The 21,353-nt window shown below is 41.7% G+C and overlaps 1 protein-coding gene across 1 annotated transcript; it reads left to right on the forward strand.

The window, feature by feature from the left end:
• Positions 1-88: 88 nt before the first annotated feature.
• Positions 89-20,992, forward strand: LOC308126528 (stereocilin; the record flags this gene model as incomplete). Its single annotated transcript, XM_080491023.1, has 29 exons — positions 89-188; positions 284-1,417; positions 2,038-2,062; positions 2,180-2,732; positions 2,904-3,791; positions 3,927-3,989; positions 4,063-4,188; positions 4,356-4,522; positions 4,607-4,793; positions 4,926-5,038; positions 6,911-7,043; positions 7,148-7,330; positions 7,601-7,639; positions 7,711-7,887; positions 8,408-8,557; positions 10,838-10,896; positions 11,069-11,192; positions 11,330-11,412; positions 11,524-11,659; positions 12,159-12,361; positions 14,018-14,108; positions 14,224-14,395; positions 14,555-14,724; positions 16,033-16,188; positions 16,302-16,444; positions 16,906-17,054; positions 17,313-17,410; positions 20,593-20,740; positions 20,904-20,992. 29 exons carry the CDS (start codon positions 89-91, stop codon positions 20,990-20,992), a joined length of 5,859 nt encoding a protein of 1,952 aa, XP_080347149.1.
• Between the last annotated feature and the right edge of the window lie 361 nt (positions 20,993-21,353).

Below are 21,353 nucleotides of genomic sequence, written 5' to 3' on the forward strand. Positions count from 1 at the left end.
AGTGTTTTGTGAAATCAACAGGAAAAAGAGGTCAAAGAGAACGATGTGACACTGGAGTGTCACGCTGCATTCTGCATGCTGACATGAGATGAAGATGGCACAGACAGGGTCAGGGATTGCGAGTGTTAAATTTGCAAGCTTAATAGTTTGTGCAATTTTGCTGGGACAAGGAGCCCCCGAGAAGACAAGTGAGTGCTGAACCAAGACACAATATCTGTTGGTTTACTGTTGCATGTTTGTCACAGATAGCTGACTCAGACTATCTCTGTTGGGGCTGTTTTAGGTGGTGGAAAGGAGGGCCAGAGAGATGCCCTTTTGAAGGAGATCATATCAAAATGGAGTAGGGGTGGTGGTTTTAATTCACAATGGGCTCCCCCAGCTACAAACAAGGACCAACCTGTGCCCACATGGATGAGGAATTTTATGGGGAGCTTAAAAAGTCTTGGGCTGTTTCCCAGCAAGAACCTAGCGTCATTAAACAAACCAATTGACAGACACCGTCTCTCCGGCTTCCTCTACAACATCTCTCTGTATCTTCAGGAGATGGGCGCTGAGTTGGAGGAGGCACCGGCCGATCCAGATGAGGAGCAGCTGTGGGAGAAGGTGCTGCATTTCTTCCTCCAGTCTGAAGGGAACGCTGCTCTGAACCAGTGGAATGGCCGCGTGCCGCCGCGACCCAGTGTCAGAGTGCAAGACTGGTTTTTGTCCCTGAGGGGAAGCCCACACTGGGATGGGTTTTTGGGCCTCCTCCAAAGTATTATCACTATATCAGAGCGGCAACCTCACAGGCCTCTCCTCAGTTTCTTATCACAGAACTGGAGGACTGTTAGTGCTGTGCTGGAGGCTGCACTTCAGGCTCTGGTCAGTGGGACGTATGGGCAGGCTAGTGCTGGCCTACAAGGCTTCATCTGTGCACTGAAAGGCCGTAATGACTGCACGTTCAGTGTCAGCTGGCTTCAGCAGCTGTTGCAGTTCCTTGAAACACGCAACTGGAAGCCTGTGGTCAGTTTACACCCAGCAGGGGAAGCAGCTGAACACAGTAAAGGCTCCAGCCCTGTGGGGCGTTTAAAGCCTTTCAGCTTGCCTCCTGAGGCTATAAAGAAGGATGGTTTGTCTGCAAATGTGTCTATGGATGATCCTTTGGCTGCAGAAGATGACCCAGACTCCATGCAGAGCTTTCTGCTGCAGGCTTTATCACGTTCAGGTGGAGGAGAACGAGGGGGGCACCTGGCGCAGAAAAACTTAGCTCTGGTGCAGAGTCTGGACGGGCTGCGGACTGGCTTTCTGCACAGGGTGGGGAACTCTGTCTATGGTAACCTGAGGAAGAAGGTGTCACGAGTTACCATGGCGCTGCTTGATGACGTCAGCAATTTGGTGGATGTGCCTCAGCCCAACACTCAGGGCAGGTGCTCCATTGGTGAGTACGTAGAACAGATATGGCCTCATGTTATAGGAGGCTGGAGCCCATTGGCATTCAATTTGATTATGTTAAACATCTTCCATAAGAGGATAAACAAATTTCAGCTAGAAATTCTTGAATGACATTCATGCTATCAACTGAATAAAGACAAGCACACGACATTCATAGTTCATGAAGTACTCTTCTTTAGGGAACTATTAGAGAGAAGCATTGAACTGACATGTTTATTAAAATATATATTTGGTAAATACAGAATCTTACTGTGATTTTATTTAGTGTTATTCACCCGGAAACTGTCTCATTAGGAACCGTATTAGCTTGGCCCTGGATTCACCTGGCACATGCAGCCCAGAACATGACAGTGACTGACACTGCTTTAAAATCTTTATAATCATCCCGGCCAGTGAAAGCTTCTGTTGTTAGCCCAGCTAATCTCTTTATCCTCTCAATGCCGTCCCGTCAGTAACATTATATCTTGGGCATTGTTAGCTGAGCTGCACTGTTACATCAGCCTCAGTTGTGTACTGCAGGAGCTTCCGGTCACGTATCGCAACACTCATGTACTATACTTTGATTTTCAACCAGCTAATATTTGCTTCTCTCTGATCTTTTTGAAGGTGATTTAAGACAGCTGATCCTTTGGTAAGCTATCGTGTGGAGATATGGCTGACTTTGAATGATTGCATTTTATTTATATGACAGTGAAATGTTGCCAAACAAACTCACATTGCAACCCTTGTTTGGTTCATACATCTCTAGGGGTATAAGACACAATGTGATGTGGAACACTCAGGCCTTGGGCATCAGCTCTCAGGGTCTCCCAAGCTCGCTTCCATTCCTGTTCTGCCCCTCAAGTAGAGGAGATGAGCTGAGATCAGCTGAGTCATCTCGGAAAACAGCTCCCTCTTCACATAAAATGTCCACAAAAAAGCACCTTCTGGAACCCGCCACCACACCTCGTAGGCGGTCGCAAACAACAGGAGAAATCTTCAACCTGGAGAAAGAGATGGATTTCTTTTCAACAGAAATTCTGGAGGCAGCATGTAATGAATCGATTCCAGGCTTGACTGGTGTCTCCAACTTCACAGTTTTTCTCTATTGTAAGCTATTTGAAAGTGAGAATGGGACAAATAATCCTGCTGCAGCTCAGATGGGGCTCGACCTCCATGCTACATGCACCGACGCAGCTTGGTACCTGTCAGCTGCTGAAGAAGACTTTCTTTGGGTCCATGTCTGCAGTGAGTTCTTTGCCCATGAATTCAATAACACAGTGTGTGCCAACTCATCTTTCTGGCTGGAGAGAGCACATCAGGTAATGGATCAGTTTTTGGATGACTGAGCGTTTGCTTGTTCTCTAGGAAGCTGGCACAAGAAGCCAAAGAATTACAGTGTACTGAATACATACTAATCTGGTGCTTCATTTATATTATACCAAAATATCCACCAGCTGTATGTCAACTGATTGATATTTTACTGTTTTCAGGCTTCAGTGGCAAAGGATTATCACTTTCCCAACCACACAAGTATAGATGACCTGTGTGTGCAGCTCTCAGGTGAGATCATATTGAACCCAGGGCTCAGTGAGAACTGTCTGGCTCAGTTGGGCAGCAGGTCTCTCAGTGCCCAAGCTTTCAGACACTGCTTCCTTCCCAACAACTCAGTCTTGATCTCAGCTCTGTGTGGAAGAAACTCCCCTGACTCGCATCAGTCCTTGCCCGAGGGCAGCTGGGGTGCAGCATACTGCTCCAAGATGCACAACATCTCCGATGATGACACCATTGTCGAGAATTGTCACTTCAGGGAGTGGACTGTTAATCAATTCACCAACTCAACCCTGCTGGAGCTCTGTCAACAGACACATGGATTCAGGGAGTACATTTGTCTTAACGACACGGTCTACCATCACCTGTTGAGAATAAAGCCTCAGTTTGCTGATGCCTGTGGTGACCTGCAGGCAGAGCAGGAGGCGAGAAAGTGCTTCCTGCAGAAGTTTTTTGACATGCTTCCCGCACCATATGAGTTTGACACATCACAGCTGTGTGTGGATCCAGCTCCAATGCTGGTAGAAGTTCTGCACAAGCTGAGTGTGTGTGAAGTGGAGGGAGGAGAGCGTGAAGGATATTTAGTGGCGCTGGGGTACGTGTTGCGGGTGTTGGACTTCATGGTGGGCCTTTCTTCAGGACTGGATGAAGGCGAAAGAGAAGCGAGACAGGGCCTAGGTCAGGCCATCTTGCTCTCCAGCCTCTTGGACAACACGTCTTGGGCTGCGCTGCAGCCAGAAGCCTCCACAAGTGTCCTTCACACAGTGGGGGTCTTTCTGCGCAGAGAGCAGAACGCCACCGTAAAAGAGGACCTGCTGAGTTGCTTCAGTGTAAGACTGCACGCACGCACGCACGCACGCACGCACGCACGCACGCACGCACGCACGCACGCACGCACGCACGCACGCACGCACGCACGCACGCACTCATGCTGAGTGAATAACCTGTTTCTTTTATTGTATCAGCCTGTCCTGTGGGACCTCATCCAGCGGGATGATAATTCATCTGCTCTCAGGGTTTTGCTGCAGGTACTGTGCAGTTATATTCACGTTTGACTTTTCACTGCAGACTGGCTCACTGTAAATCACTTTATCTGATCAGGAGTACCTCCAGATGCCACGAGACAGTATTCGTACCCTGGTGATGTCTGCTGAAAAAGATGCAGTGAAAAGATTCCTATCTCATATGCATCAGAGCTGGGACCAACTTCAAGTTGAAACCAGCCAGGTTTGTTATGTAGAAACATACACCGATACAAGGATAAGGCTATTTACTGCAACGTTTTGTGCCATAGCCATTTTATTTGTCTTGGTGTCACAACTCATGCATAGTTGAAGAGGACAATATTGAACCAACATTCCTCCCCCACCATTTTGTTCTCTTTTCTCTGTCAGGCTTCTCAAAAAGAGCTGCAGGCCATGGAAACAATGACTGCCGCTTTCATCCATAAGTTCCCAAGAGTGACACCGGAGCTCTTTATAGACCTTTCTCAGTTCATCCCCTTCATGTCTGTTTCTGACATCATGAATTTCCCGGCCTCTCTCATTGTCAACGACAGTGTGTAAGTTTGTCACCTTCACAACAAATAATCAAATACTATATTTCTCTGTATTCACATACTGACCGCTTCTATGTTGACCTTTAGCTTGATGGCTATTCGTGACCACAGTTCAGGGATGAAGTCACTGCAGAAAAAAGCCTTTGTTCATAGGCTCCTACAGTCCAGTGTGGTGGGAGACGTTTCGACATGGCCGCCATACTTCCTCACTTCCATCCTCCCACTTTTGCCATATCTACCAGTCAGTCACTTTCAGCAACTGACATCACAACAGGTCAGAGGCCATTTTACAAATTTAAAGCTTAAACTTTATGACAAATTGTACAGAACCTCACCATGAAACACCTGCATGTGAAGCGATTTTTCTTTTCAATTTTTAAAGCATTTAATTTGTTGTCGCCTTCAGCTTACACCTCTGGTGGAGTTGCTAGGCAATGGCAGCCTGGATGGTGTGAGGGGACGCCATGTGCTCCGGACCCTCTTTAGTAAGAAGAATCTTACTAGTGATAATGTACTGAGGTAGGACCCGAATACTTGTGTTCATACTGTATCTATTCATGCTTGTATATGTTTATGATTACTGAGAAGTACCGGACGTTCTATCAGTTATGAACTGATGAAGAAAATACTTTTTTTTTTCCCACTGCTGGAGCAGGAAATATAGGCTTTCAGGGGGGCATCCTACACCAGCATGATTTAGTTCTTCAAATATTTTTAAAGAGTAAAATGAAGAGATAAAAAGAGATGAATTGAAGGAATTATTATGATTGCTGCATTATTAGAATAAAATTCATTGTAACACAGTTGAAGAAATAAAATTGAGAAGAAAGAAGCTTTATACTAAATCCTGAGTGTACCAAGCATGGCTGTGTCAGACCATGTACACTTCAAAAAAAAATTTAATTAAAAACATCTAACCAGAAGAGTAGGAGCAAGTAGCATGACTAAACTTGAAAATAAGAGAGGACAAAAGGCAAAGTCCAGAAAAGTTTAGTCAAACCAAAATAAGATTCAGAGATAAGAACACAAACTGGCACTGTGTATCAGTTGGACTGTGAGTCTGACAGGACAGTCTGGACATTTACAAAACAAGCAGGAGGCAATAAATGCAAATAAAATAAGGGAAACATGACCCAGTGTGCAGAGTGGGTTCTGTCAAACGCTGGGCCGTGGGCCTTCTCTAGAACTTTATAAAAGTTTGTTTTCAATGACACTCAGTGTAGAGAACACCCCTGAGGTTATTTGAGTTGTTGAATCCTTTTATGTACTGTTAAAAAATCTGCAATGCCTTTTTTTTTTAATACTTTCAGACTTGGTGTTCATGTTGCATAGTTTAAAGTGGAGTAGTGGTTAGCACTGTCTCCTCACAGTGAGAAAATCCCTGGTTGAATTTTACTGCTGTGAGCACAAATTGTTGGAGTGAGTATAGAAGTTGGATCGAAGATTACATATGGATGGATGAAGGTTTTTAGCAAAGAAACAATGATTGCAGGAATCAACAATGAGTTACCATGGTGACAGGGTGCGTTATCTGGTCCTTTTCGGTGTGTTAAGACAGCTATAAAGTCCTCAAAGGTGATTAGTTAACCCTTTTACAACTGGATTTCAATTGATTCCATGGCTGTAGAATTATTTAAAAAAAATGTGAAGGGAGAGGCTCCTTCCTTTTTTTCCATTATAACTTCAACCTTTGATATCTGGCAGTTCTTTGATATTGGTGTAGATATTAAATCTTTTTTATAATGAGAAGCTCGTGGTACAGATTTGTGAGGAAATCTTGTTTGTGAATGAACAGTCATACTGTGGAAGTCTTGTGGCTACCGTTATGACTACTGTAGAGTATATGCATAGTTCGGTTGGTAGAGCGGTCGTCTCCTAACCTGAAGGTTGCAGGTTCAATTCCCATTTCTGCCTGCCTACATGCTGATGTGTCCTTGGGCAAGACACTGCTCCCATTGGAGTGACAGCGCCTTTCAGGCTGCAGCCTCCAATGGTGTGTGTGAATGGGTGAATGTGATGAATCATGTAAAGTGCTTTGGGGCTGCTCTCAGCAAAAAGGTGCTATATAAGTGAATTCCATTTACAAAACTCCCTTTCTCTGCTCTCTCGGGGCTTTTGCAATTTTGCAAAGATCACCAGCAGTTTAAGAGTTACTTTTATGAGAATGAGAATGAGAACGTCAGCATTAAACCAACTCATAAAGGTCAGAACATATAGTGCAATGAAAGGTGTGGGGAAAAAAAGACATCAAATCCCTCCTGAAGCTATAGATATTATCTTTATTGCTTTGAGGTTTATTGTTTGTGATTAACAACCATTAAACATTTTAATTGAAACTTTTAACTTTTCATTTTTAATGATCAGAAAGCTAAAGAGAAATGACTTCTGCAGATTAGGAGTCCTGGCATGCTACCTGGATCCAGCAGACCTGGGTTCATACCTCCAGGACCGAGCTGTGTCCTCGGGCCTCTGGCAGCAGCTGTCTCAGTGCATGGCGAAAGGGCTCATCAGTGCCAGCGGCAGGGTGAAAAACCTAAAGCTCTAACATCCTGAATCACAGCGTTTCTTCTGTCAATGTTATTTCACAGCATGTCTGACGGGCTCTGTGTGACTGTGTTTCATTGACAGTTGTCATCCTGGCTGATTCCAGCAATTCAGACACTAAATGTCAGCAGCCTGGCTCCTCCAGAGCTTTCTGCTCTGAGTGGTCTGCTGCTCCAGTTAGGATCATCCTTCCTGCTGTCTCTCCCCTCACAACAACTCGTTGAACTCCTGTCCCAACCAGGGTTACAATCGTACTCTGCAGCACAGGTCAGCAGGGAACAGGATTTCTCTTTTCACTTTTCGGTCAATTTTTCATCTGACTCATTTAAAATGGTGTAAAACTAATGACGTTTAGATAAACTTCAAATATGTATCTTTTCTCCAAGACTTTATTATTATACATAAGCCCTTATCATTGAGAAGCAAAGCTAACCTTGCCTGAAATCTGTATAATTTAAAATATGATTTCCATCGAAGAAGATATTTAAATGTCTTTTCACTTCATTTTCCTCATCATGTTTTCAACACTCTTTTCAGGCATTTCAAATGTTATCCAAGATTTCAAAGGAAACCAATGTAAGTTGACATTTTAGAGGAACGTTTGTTCTGAATACCTACCAACCTCTGTGTTTTTCTGCCCCTGCCAGCTCACCATGGAAAAACTGTGCCGACTGAAGCCTTTACACTCTGGCCTCTCCCCTGCTGTGCTCAGAGACCTCCAGTGGTCTGAGCTCAGTGGAGCTGCCCACTGTCAGTGCTGGAGAACGTTGCTAACTGAGCTTAAGCCTGGCCACAGAGCCATGCTATACAATGCAGTGCAGGAGGTGATGGTGCTGTGTTTCTTTTGTATATCACTTCTCACTTTTCTAGTCTTATTTCTTATCATTTGGATGTGGCTCACAAGTTGAGGGAGGTTCAGTAGATGTTGGTCTTCATTGGGGTGAGGAGCTCTCATGAACGTTGCTGTTTTTAATCCTATACTCCTACAAACTAAACTAACAAAAACATGTGTGTGGGGTTCATTTGTGACCCTAAATCGCCCCAAGGTGTGAATGTGAATGTGTGTGAATGTTTATCTCTGTGTGCTTGTCCTGTGATGGACTAATGACCTGTCCAGGGTGTTTCCTGCCCTCGCCTGTATTAAGCAGAGATTGGCTCCAGCGTCCCGTGACACTGCACATGATTAAGCAGTATAGAAGATGAATGAATAGATTGACATTTCTCTTTTTGATAGTTTTGCACTGCTCATTTGAGCTACCAACAAACTTTTGTCATTGCCTTTATAGCATTGAATTCTTGGACTGTTAAGTTATATTTTACTGATCTTGTTTTTCTTGTTAACAGGCTCTCCAAGGAGACTTGAGGAACATCTCACAACAGGTAAACTGTATTCTGCCATTTGTCCCTCTGAGGAAACTGATACAGGCAGTGGATGGTGAAACCATTTTAAGGGACATCAACATGGCCGGACACATACACTGGTCTCCGCAGCAGGTGCACTTTTTTACTTTGATATACCTTTGTGTGCTGTTTAATGTTGCATTGATATGACAACAAAAGCTTGCCAGTTCTTTTTCTAAAGAAGAAAATGCTACCAGCTTCGGTTTTCGCTCCTGTTCATCTTCAACTCATTGGATATGCTTCGGAACGTTTCGGGATATTAATACTCCATTCACATCAGCTGCCATCAAGCTAATTAGTTTGGATGTAGTACAATAGTGCGGAGGAGTGTAGCATAAATTAATAATGGCTACCTTAAAGGGATTTTGTCACAGCCAAGACTGTATTTGCCTGCTTTCACCACCTGTTCTCAGCCTAACGAGACCTCAGTCAAATCAATAAAGATTGCCCTTTTCACTTGGTAATGACACTGAAGTATTCTGCACTGTGACACTGAATATCAATCCTTGGCTAATTCATGCTAAATGATTTAGCAAAAAAAAGGTGAGACCGTATCAAGTGTGATTTCGAGTTTCCCCAGAAATCAATTCTGCTCTGTAGATTTTACTTGCAGTGTGGTGAGCAGCTGGCTCCCTGTTAATTTGCCTGGTAAATTCTGTGGATATTATGTAAACCAAAGCCATTGTGTGTTGACTTTGGTTTACATAAGAGAGTAGAATAAGAGCTCCCACTGGAAAGATAAGCATGAATGCTTTTGGATGATGTTATTGAGGGAAAATACGGAATCTGTTGGACAAAGTGAAAATCTGTTAGCTTTGAATATTCACGATGCCAACACCAGCATGTTTACTGTTGTTCAATATTCACATGACATTTGTGGCCAGCAGCTGTGAAAAAGTTTACTGCTCTGTACTTTCGTGTTATGGCAAGAAATTGAACTGGAATACAAACAAACGGCATTTTGCCTCAATCTCTTTTGACATTAAACATAAACTTTATTCCTTCATGAGAGCAGCGGATTGATTTGATTTAGAAATGCCGTGATTCAGAGACAGTACGTACAGAGGTGCAACGTTTCCAGGTTTAAACACATTCTCTTTATGTCTGCATGGGGTTTTTTTTTTCAGCCACAATCTCACATTCCAGAGGCCTTGAATGTTAATGACATTTAAGGACACTGTTGTTATCAGCTGTTGACATTAATAGGTAAAAAACAAAAAGTAACTCATCTTGTGCAGATAGAAGCTTTCAATTAAAAGATCAGGTAAGTCTTTAAAGAATAGTCTGTAACTGTCACAACCATTAAACTTGCAATTTTGCACTAAAGTTTTTTTCATAATCCTAATTCAACTCTTTACATTGACAATAACTTAAAATCAAATACTGCATGTTTTCATAATTTTTTTTTTTTTACCCTCCACTTATTACATTTTTATCATAATTTACTCTAAAAGATTATACAAAGAGAAAACGAATCTCCCTCCGCCTCCCTGATTTGTTCCCTCCTGAAGCTTCTCTCAGTGGCCTTCCTGACACTAGCATTGTAACTTCCCCCTGCACTCTCAAATTGGGTAAAGGTGTATAGAAGATGGTTGAATAATGAAAACAAACGCTTGTTAAATGCACAAGGACACTTGCAACTGAAGGCTTAAAATACCCATTCTTTGTGGCCTGTGAGTTAATAAATTAATATATTATTGATTTAACGGGTTAAGAGAAGAGGAGGGTAATTTTAACAAAATTAAATAATGATTCTATAATTGTACTGATACTGTATATCTAAAAGAGTGTCTCATGACATAATTCCATTATATATGTTTGGTAGGACTGCTTAGTCATTATTTCACCCTCCAAAAGGATACCATTTTTGTTCCCCTGACAGATCACAGTTACCATCCCCGCTCTCAAGTGTTGGTGTGTGAGTGTGTGTGTGGGTGATCGACTGGAGACATTTAGGGTTTACTCTGTATGGTGTTTACTTTATGCTCCAGCACCTTGTGATTGTTGTCTTGATAGAAATGAGAAAGAAAATAGATCTATACAGTTTTACGGCTAAAGAAGCATCAAATTGTCTATTGTAATGTGTTGCTTGTGAAAGGAGCTGTTGGACACACCAGCAGGACAATAATTACTATTAAGCTACTGAATGACAAAACTCAAGTGGCTTCTTTAGTGCTTGTAATGAATCATTGCATATCAGCTTTTTAGGAACAGCCTGCAGAGAAATGAAAATTTAAGTGAGGAAATACTTATTGGTTGGTTCATCACTACAGCATGTTTAGTTTTATTTTACATTAAGGTGTTCTTCATTTAAGGAAGACTCAATGTGCTGATACTGATACTGACACTGACACGTTTTCTTTTTCTTGATAGGCTCAGTTTTTGTTTAACATGGCCCGAAAATTTAAAAACATTACCAGCCAATCAGTGAGGTACGTTTGACTTACGGAGCCAAGATATTCACATGCATAGTTTTAATCAACAATTAATTTTACCTATTACCTGGAGGTAAAACTCCAAATAAAGAGATGCAACAGCAGTCATTTGTAGATGGGAGTGTCATTCAATAAACAATCTAAATAATTCTCTTTGTTTTACTTGTAGGGATCTGGGTCGTATTGCAGGTGGAATGACTTGTGACTTTTTGAGACTCTGGAGTAATGATACGGATTTTTCAGAGATGCTTCAGTTTGTTAGTGAGCTGCCTGGAAGCACGCGACCTGCTCTGGTGAGAGAGAAGCTTCAAAGCCATCCAACTCTCACACACAAGTCTCTCATATAGTCACAAAAGCTCTGTCAAACAAATCATACGATGTTTCCATGACTAACAACTTAAAACTATGTTTTGCTTGGTTGTGTTTGCAGAGAAAATGTATTGTGGAAGAACTGAGGAAACAGCCTATACTCAACATCATTGCTTTGAGTCCTGGGTTTGCTGCAACGTTGCCGTAAATATTAAATATCTATTTTATTATTAGCCTTTTAACTCCTTACTTTAAATAGATGCTTCCCATCTTATCCAAACATAATAATATATTCATCTCTGCTTTGTTTTCCAGAGTGACGATGATAGAGAAACTCTCAAATGAATCCTTCACAGCTGTACTAGACCACATTCACACTCACTTCACTGATTTCCTCAAACTGCCGCATTACAAACAGACTAATTTAGCTGAGAAGACGATCACTGAGCAGGTAAAATATGAGCTCTAACTTTCTACTGCGTTTACTAGATATTGTGCAAAATAAGCAAGATGTGATTCTGTGTAATGTATCTCAGTGGAACAGCGTTAAACCAACTGCTGCTAAATTTCCAAACATGATTAAATTGAAAATAGAAAACCTACATTAACCTCAGGGTAATTAAAATGATAAACAACCACCATGAGAATTAAAAGCAAACTGGAGCTCAGGCGAGCTATTTTTTGCCGACTTGAATCTGGGCTTTGAGTCAGAGATGGTGACTCATGTATTTCTTTGGTCTTGACATTGTAATGTGGGTAAAAGACGAAATGTTTGTTTGATCAGCCTTTTGAAATGGGAATATACAAGCTCATAGCGAGCCGAGCAGGAGGAGAGCGAGATCCAAGAGATAACCCGCCTCATCCTCTCAGCAGCTTTCACACAACTGAAGTCATTTCAGTGTGAAATCCTGGTTATCCAAGACTCACTCTCTGCATGTGATACTGCACAGGGATCCCGTCTGGCTGAGGGGCTGATTGACGGCACCCTTCTGGATGCCCTGGGGCCTCTGCTGCCGTTCTTGGACCGTGACAGTTTGGAGTTGGTGGACAGAGGGGCTCTCGCTCTGCGTCTGGAGGAGATGAGAAGTTTCTGTCTTCCTAAAAAGGCTCTAAGAGATATTAGTGCCCTGATCACGGAGAAAGACCTCCTCGGGTAAAGCAACACATCTGCAGGGGACCGAGCCTTGACAGCTGAATCAATAACATGTGAACAGTAGATTTATTTCAGCATTTTCATTATTTATTTTCTGATGTAGTGCCTGTATACATGCAGCAGGATTGAAATCAAAATATATGAGGAAAAACATACTATAAATCATAATAAGGATGATATGTATATCCTTATTGCTTATTACAAGTGAACCAGGTATCTACACTTATAAACTACAGTAAAATATGTTTAATAGATGATTAAGGGACATTTACAAGACCAGAGAAAGAACAACATTTAAATGACTGACTGGTGAATCAAATTTGCACTAAACATGAAGGACTTTTAATTTGCTGGCATTTCAATCAGTTTTGTTTTTTTTGCTAATTGACCATTTATTTGAAAGACTGAGAATTGATGTCTTTGGAATTCCGAGAAATGTTTCAATTTCTGTCCATGAACTCTCCTGAGAATAAGTTCTGCCTCCCACAATTTGTGCTTGCAGTACTCCACCAAAATATATTATAGGCTACCAGATATAGTTCCCCTATCTGAGACTGCTGTAGATTTATTTATTACTCACCAAAACTTCAGGCAGCTTTTTATTTGTAGTTCAGTTTTCTCAAACCGTTAATAATTTCACATAGGAAAACTCTGCACTACTTTTGGGCACAATCTGAATATTTTCCATTTATCTCTACAACAGCTGCAGCTCCTTTTACTTCTTAGCCAAGACAGTGGCCTCTGAATACTTGAAGCGTTCAGCAATTCACACTCCACATAATGTTTTCTGAACACCATCTGGACCCTCACAGTGCACTGCATGTTCACTCAATGATAGTGTGAACATGTTTTATCTCTTAAAATAGTACATACAAATGTGCAATGTTTAATTTTGGACACAATTAACAACATTGACTCCTCAGTGAGGCTGTCTATTGCAAAGGTTTGCTGTGCAATGCTAAATAACCTGATAAGATGCTTCTTTAGGACATGCAGTGTTTGCTGTGTTCACTGTTAGACAAGCGCAGTTTATAACTTAAATGAGATGGCGTGCTGAGATTTGTCGAAGACTAATTCACCAACACAGAGCACAGCTGAGGCTGATGCAAACCTAAATAGTTTTGCATGCCCTTGATTATGAAATGAAGTCTTGAAAAAATGAAGATTTCAGCCCAGCGATGGCACCAGATGACAAGGTAATTGTGGAGTTATTATCGTCGATCCTGAGAGCGACATGAATGTCTGTTTCACATTTCATGGCAATCCATCAGGCAGTTGTTAAGATAATTTTCCTCAAATCAACAAATGTTGGCTCTGTGGTGGACCGGAAATTATTGTCTGAGGACCATGAAGAACTAATAGCCATTCATCCGATAGCTATTTCAATCTGAGCCAAAGCATCAGGCCAAATGACAGACAGATGGACGTTTTCATTCTGGAAGTCAAAGCGTGATTAAAAGAAAGTCTGAAAATCCTCACACCCCATGAATGTACTGACTCATAAGAGTGTCGAAAACAGAATGTCCTCCACATTGCAGGGCATGGTAGAAGAGCTTCTGTACATGCCTGATAGTAAAAATCCGGCAGTGTGGTTACAGTATGACGTGAACTAGATAAAGCAACAGTAATCACAGGGTATGTGTGCTTGTTTGCCAGTGAACCATCCAAATGGCAAGTTGAGGACGTTGAACATTTGGGCAGACTGGTGTTTGCACTATCAACAAAGCAGATGAACTCCATCCCGCTGGTAAGCACGCAAAATCATCAACCCAGGCAAATCATTACTTTAATTTTTCCTCTACTGGTTTCCTGATACATGCCTTGACCAGCATGAATAACTAATGTGTGTCTCCAATGCACAGACAGTGCTGAATAAAGACATAGTGGAGCAGGTCCTGGAGGGTCAAAGGCACTGGGAGGACAGCCTTGTTGGTGGAGTGTGTGTTGCTCAGTGTATGGACCAGTATCGCCTGAGACAGCAGACTCAGAGTCTGCTTCGAGGGATCGTGAAAGCAAAACACAGGAGGGCAAAAAGTTCAGTGAATGATTCTAATACCTTCAAAATATACTGTGACAGACAGTAACTTGAGTTGAATGGATGTTGAATGGATATCAATTGGCCACAATGCAGAGGATGATTGTCAGTTGGTCTTGCAGAAACTAACTGATTACACTTGTACTCTATTCGAGCAGTGCCAGTACCAAGCTGTGCAGACATTCGAGGGACGATTCCTTCAGCATGGACATCCACACAGCTCAGCAGGATGTCAGAGCAGGAGCTGAAGCAGTGTGTGGAGGTGTTTGGTCAGGATTCCTCTCTGATCTCTGAGCAGCGCCGGTCACTGTGGGTGAAACTCAGGCCGGTCAGTAAAAGTACACAACACATCATGTTCTGTAATCTTCCACCCTCAAGGCACCAGCACATCATGTTCCCCTTCCACACAAATACAACTTGTTCTCTGCCGTGGTATATGCAGACATTGTTTGGGTGAGTTAAGAACAATCTGAATCACCCCATCAGCCTGCATTGCTCTGCAGTCGTTCAGTCACACACTTCAAAAAATAAAATAAACAACAACACATTTTATTTTTGAAGTGCTTTTTAAGATACTCATCATCATATTATAAAATCAACAAGCATACAATTAAATGGAGAAACGGTAAGTCTTGATGAGTGAATTAAAAGTGTTGACGTCAGTACAGTCACGGATGCGTTGGGGCAAGGAGCTCCCGTGTGTGTGTGTGTGTGTGTGTGTGTGTGTGTGTGTGTGTGTGTGTGTGTGTATGGGGGGGGGGGGGGGGGGGGGGGGGGGGGGTATGTAGAAGGCTCTGTCGCCCCAGGTTTGGTGTTTGGTTGTTGGTGTTTGCGTTTCTGAGTGGGAGGGAAAGAAGGTTTGCATCTGAGGATCGAAGGCGAGGGAGTATAGTGATGGAGCAGGTCTCTGAGGAGTGGGGGGGCTTCACTATGGAGGTCTTTGTGGGTCAGGAGGAGGACTTTGAACGGGATGCGTTGTCGGACAAGGAGCCAGTGGAGGTTTTGGAGGACGGGGCTGATGTGATCACGGGAGTTGGAGTGGGTGGGAATGCGGGCAGCAGAGTTCTGGATGTACTGGAGTTTATTCAGGACTTTTGAAGATGAGCTGCAGAGAATGCTGTTGCAATGATAAATTTTGGAAGTGATGAAAGCGTGGATGAGGATTTCAGCAGCAAGGAAGGAGAGTGACTTGTGGATATTGGTGATGTTTCTGATGTGAAAGAAGGCAGTCCGGGTTATCTGGTTCATATGTTTTTCAAAGGTGAGATTGCTGTCGAGAATAATTCCAAGATCACGGATGTGAGGTGATGGGGAGAGGGTGGGGTTGTTGATGGTCAGGGGGAATTTGTCAGGGTCTTTTGGGGGGGATATGGGGCTGATGGTTATTATGTCTACTTATTGTAGTTTAGTTGTAGAAAGTTGTTTTGCATCCATGTTTGCAGGTTGGGGTGATGGATTTGGTTGAGATGTAGATTTGTACGCCGTCTGCTGAGCAGTGGAAATGGAGACTATGTTGAGTCCAGCTTTCTTCATACATTCTATACCTTAGTAAAATGAAACACCCTTAGAAATGTAATCTGAATCAAAGTAAATTAAATCCCATTTCATTGATCCTGCTCTTATTTCTTCATCCCAGTCCTTCAGTCCAGTGAGAGAGCTGGGAGGAGACCGAGTACTGGCTCTGGGCTCGCTGGTGACTGAAATGGGAGAGCGAGAGCTGCAGGATACCAACCTGACTGATCCCGGTGTGTTGGCACATTTGGGAACTCTTACTGACTGGAGCCACAGAAAGGTGATTCAAGCACAAACTGTCTTGTCATGCATTTAAAACAAATGCCAGAATTAGTTTTGGGTGCTTAACTATGCCTTTAGATATGTAGTAAATGTTCCTGTTTGTCATTTCAGATGAGAGCAGTCATTTTAAGTGTGATGCGGAAACAAAAACTCAAAGTGGAGCAGTTGTCAGCTGTTCATCTGGCAACATTTGGGCACCTGATCTGTGGTTTACAACCCTCAGAGATCAAAAGATTGAGCCCTTACAACCTCAGGTCAGTCAAACAATTGGTTAATAATTACATAATTTGCTATATGCTGTGATATCCAGCGCATAATATTCAATATATATTTTTCAAAGCCATCAAGGAAGAAAGAACTCATAGAGCCTCAGGAATATTATTAAAAATCCAAGTAGTGTGCGATCACATCAGAAATTATTCAAAAGCAGGCTTATCATGAACAAAAAGAAATATTACCAAACTGCATACATGCTGTAAAAAAAACAAAACACACTTTCTTGTGTGCCCTGTAAAAATGAGAACAATAATCAAAACCAAACCACAACATTACAGAGTTACTTGCTTGTGGTTTTAAAAAGAAATAAAGACAACGTAGGCAATCCAAGAAACAGGTGCTATCCATGTGGAGTCAGCAGAACACTGAGCGATACTTACCTCATGAAAGCTTTCCACCGAGGAAGGTAAAGTCCTGAATGTTTTCCTCAAAACTGCAGCACGGCTGTCCTGTTCCTACGGGAGACCGTCCTTCCGTGCACAGAACAGCAGATGGAGGCCTTGACAAGCTGTTTGTCTAGACTGGAGGCCTTTGGTCCAGTCAGTGCTTGGGGACCAGAAGTTTTCACCGAAATTGGGACGATGGCAGGTACAGTAGTGCATAATATCCCCAGAGGTGAAAACTTTTTTTTATTTTTATTTTTATCAACTCTCTTAGAATGGATTTTTAAAGAGTGAAGACTGTGGGAAAATGATATGGCAGCTCTTGGATGGATAGGCACAATTAAAAACACCCCTCAAGGGTAAACCTTGAGAGTGAGGAGGAAAAGTTTTTTTTTTTTTAAACCCTCCCTACTACCTGAAATGAGAAACATTAATTATCTGACCGCAGTGTTTGTGTGTGCAGTGGGCCTGCCGGATATGGCGCTGTCAGCTCTGTTACAAGAACAAGTGGAGGGAATCATCCCTGCAGCTCTCGCCCTGATGTCACCAAAAAAGATGGCGGTGAGTTTCTGTTGTCATTCTCAGGTTGCTTACTTCGGGTACAGGCAGGTTACTATATGTCCAATCCATGGTATTGGTTGAGGTTGAATATAAATGTTATGTAGTTGCCGATAGACTCTCTGGCACTCTGTCATAAAGTCACATCTGAATAAAGCAGAAAAATATAATTACAGGGGCTGCACATTCAATTGCATGTGCGACTTAAGAAAATGTCCCACAAACAATATTCTTTCTACTTTTAGTTGCTTTGTGTTTCAGCATTTATTTTCATACTAGTAATAAAAAAATAGGTGACATACTTTTCAAGCCGGGTGCATTCTCGCTTGCTAATTCGGCACCTAACTAGGCAGAACACATGGATTCGTTGTATTTTGAAAAACAAATAAAGGCAGTTTTTCATTATGGCACCATCCAGACTAGAAAAAAATCAAGAAGCTTAACTTGGAAAAAAAACAACAACACATAAATGAAACATTAAAGAAAGAGCAAAAATCAATAAATAAGGTAAACAAAATAACACATTAATTGGTGAAAAATATCATAAAAATTGCAATAGAGGAGCAAACTGAGCAAAACAGATTTAATTCACTGGCAGGCTGCAGTAAACTGCAGTTTAAAGTCCTGATCTTATTGAGCTGACAGTTCCCCTCAGACACTCTGGGAGTTTAAACCACATGTGGGGTTTTGATTATGTAGGTGTTTCATAACATACTAATAAATGGGAGATGCATTTATGCCGGCAGCAATATTGAAAATTGTACAACTCCACAGCAGTCTATATTTCAAACAACTTAAAAACTTTTTTTTGTGAAAGCAATCATTTCTGTGTAAATAATCCCATACTTGCCTTTTTCAATGTTTTCTATCATGTAAGAAATAAACAGATAATATAAAATAAGTTTGTAAATGGTAAAAATCATATATCTCCACATATGTATTTAAAAGCCTGTCATATCAGTCTGTATATAGACAGATCACATATTGTACAAAGAAGTTAATTAGCAGGACAATCCTGTCTAAACATGAGTGGATCTAATGGACGTGTTGCTGATTTTAATGAAGAAACTTTTGAAGTCAGCTCAGTGAGATCTGATGGAGAGAAACTACAGGTTTTGAGGACGCTGTGCTTGATGAAACATCTGTGGCGACTATGAAATGGATTTTTGTCTCTGAGAATTGCTTAAAAATAAGTGAAGAACTTCATAAACTCATGACTGCCAAGTGATAAACTCCACATAGTACAGGCCTGATGAAGTGAACTATGACAAAAAAATATCTGTATGTCATACTAGGGTGTCATTACAGCAGAGACGGTGATTATCAATTCAATTGCGTGTTAGGGCCATCACTATTAACATGAATAAATCACAATCACAAAGAAAACATAGATAAACTTCCAAGCACATGTTTGGTTATTTATACATATTTAAATTCAATACTGAACACATTCATAGACTCGCTCACCACTATACAATATGTTTCAATGCAGCGTAACAACATTGCAGTGAATTCTGATGCGATAAGGAAGCCAACTTTATCCACCCCCTCGTCTGTAGGGTCCACGTCCCAGGGCCTGTCATAGCTGGTAATCAGACAAAAGGCAGCGCTCCATTTATGAAAGGTCATTTTCAAACCTATAGCCAGCTTAGGCCCACTTCACATATCAAGAATGTCAGGACTCTGGGAGTCTGCTGGAGTACCTACAGAAATTCTATGTATTTACATGCAAAATCCATACAGTGACGTTCTATCATAAATTCGACCTTCTGGCTGGAAGACAGCCCCACCATCCAAACGATATTTCTATTTAAAGTTCATTATTAGTGTGTTAGTGATGTTTTGGAGTGTATTATGCTGAACAATGTTTCTTTCTCTTTACATGTTTGCTTAATGAGATGCCAACATATTAAAATGACCTCAGTGCAGGTCATCAGTACAGCAAAGAACGACCTGTGTTTGCTACACCTGGGGTCTTTTTTTTTTTAACATGGAGTACCAGTTCAATATCATCTTATCAATCTGTGCGCCATCATCACGAGCAGCCCAAAACAAATTCAACGTCAGTATGATGCAAAGAACGAATATATAAATGAGGATGAGCCTTAAATTCATTGAACATTTAATCCCTGACCGAGCTTTTTTAAGATGACCAGAGAACGTTTCTCCCTGTTCCCGTCATACCGATCACAGTGATGCAGCAGAAGCTTCAGAAAACAAACAGACGTGTGATTACACACCTTGTTGACCACCTTCAGTGCATTCATTGATGAAGGAAGTCTTTATGTGATTAAAATAATCCTAAATCATTGAATTCGCAACACATTTTCACATGGTTTTGTGTGTCAACTGTGGCGGGAAGTCAAGGTTGAAATCGACAAGTGCAAGTAAGGTTCAGGCGCATTGATGAATCTGTGTGCAACGCATTTGTCACTTGGTTCCGTTACTGTGCTGGTGTAGCCTTTCTCATTTGGGCTCACAAGTTTTGGTATTTAATTGCCTCAATGTCAACGGGTTTTAAACAATATGCATACTAAGAAAGGCTTTTGTTAATGTACCAATGAATGATATGCTATTACATGCCAACTGTAGCACAGGTGCTGAAGGTTCCTGATCAAAACAAAAGTCAACATCGCTGCCCTTGAATGAATCGGTTGTTGTAATGCAGTAGAACAGAAGTTTTCAAAGTCAAGCCAAATGTAATTATTACTGTGTGCCGAGAGTGCTCGTTTTGCTCTTTACACTTTCTTTTAGACTTTTTAATATCCACCTATAGAAACTGTTGCAGTTTTATACTGAAGCTTGTTTATTCAATTTCTCTTCTTTACACGTATTACAATTATTCAAATCAAAAAATAAAAGGAAAAACTAAACATGTTGGAGAAAGGCTTTTTCTTGAACCCCAGATTTCAATTGCTGCTGCGCTATCCTTGAAATTCTATGGGGGTGCCCAGTGGAGGCTCACCCTGCACCTTGAAATCTACTGCATAGACCTTTAGTAAAGTATAAGTAAAGGTTTTTTTTTTTTTGAGTAAATTACTGAACTTCCAATGTTCCTGCTTCTTCTGGAAACAGTGGAGAGACGTGAAAACCAAAGGCATGCAGTGTTACATGCCGTGTTATATTTTATTCCGCATTCCTGTCTGTATAACAGAAAATTATTTGTGTTGGTGTGTGCATGACAGGTGGTGTTTAGTGCGGTTCAGTTGTCGTGGCTCAGTGCAGAGCAGGCGTGGGCTGTCACTGAGGAGCAGTGGGCAGAGCTGGACGCTGAACAGAGACACGCTGTAGGACTAGCGCGGTATGAAGGAGATGTCCTGCTGGAGCTGAGAGGTATGTCTTTAGAAAGAAATTACAAAGCCTATTTTAATAATTTCCCTCACTTTAGGTCTGTTTAAACTGTTATTTTTTTTATGGTAATTGTTTCTACTGAGTGGAGAATATGATTTGTAATTTGTGCCCATGATAAATTCTGTGTTCCTTTTTGTTTCCACAGGGAGAAATTCGGCTCCAGCAGCCCTGAACACAGGCAGGCTCCCTTTATGCTCACTGGCTCTGTGCCTCTTGTTATGGCAACTAATTTAAAATGCTGGAACACCATTTAATTGTCCCTTCAACCTCCCTTGGTATCGTCATATTTGTACTTCAAATAAATATTTTGAACCGTTCTGCTCTTCACTGTGTTGGCCCTTTAATTAACACAACTCCTGACTGTGCTTTGCTGCAAACTTTCTCTCTGATGACAGCTATCAGCTTGGCAGGGTGTGTGTGTGTGTGTGTGTGTGTGTGTGTGTGTGTGTGTGTGTGTGTGTGTGTGTGTGTGTGTGTGTGTGTGTGTGTGTCTGTGTCTGTGTCTGTGTGTGTGTGTGTGTGTGTGTGTTTGTTTCAAATAACCATGCAATGCAATAAAGTTCATCTGATAAGAATTGTACAAGATGTTTCACCA

This window comes from Lipophrys pholis (assembly GCF_963383615.2).
Source record: "Lipophrys pholis genome assembly, chromosome: 2".
NCBI lineage: Eukaryota > Metazoa > Chordata > Actinopteri > Blenniiformes > Blenniidae > Lipophrys > Lipophrys pholis.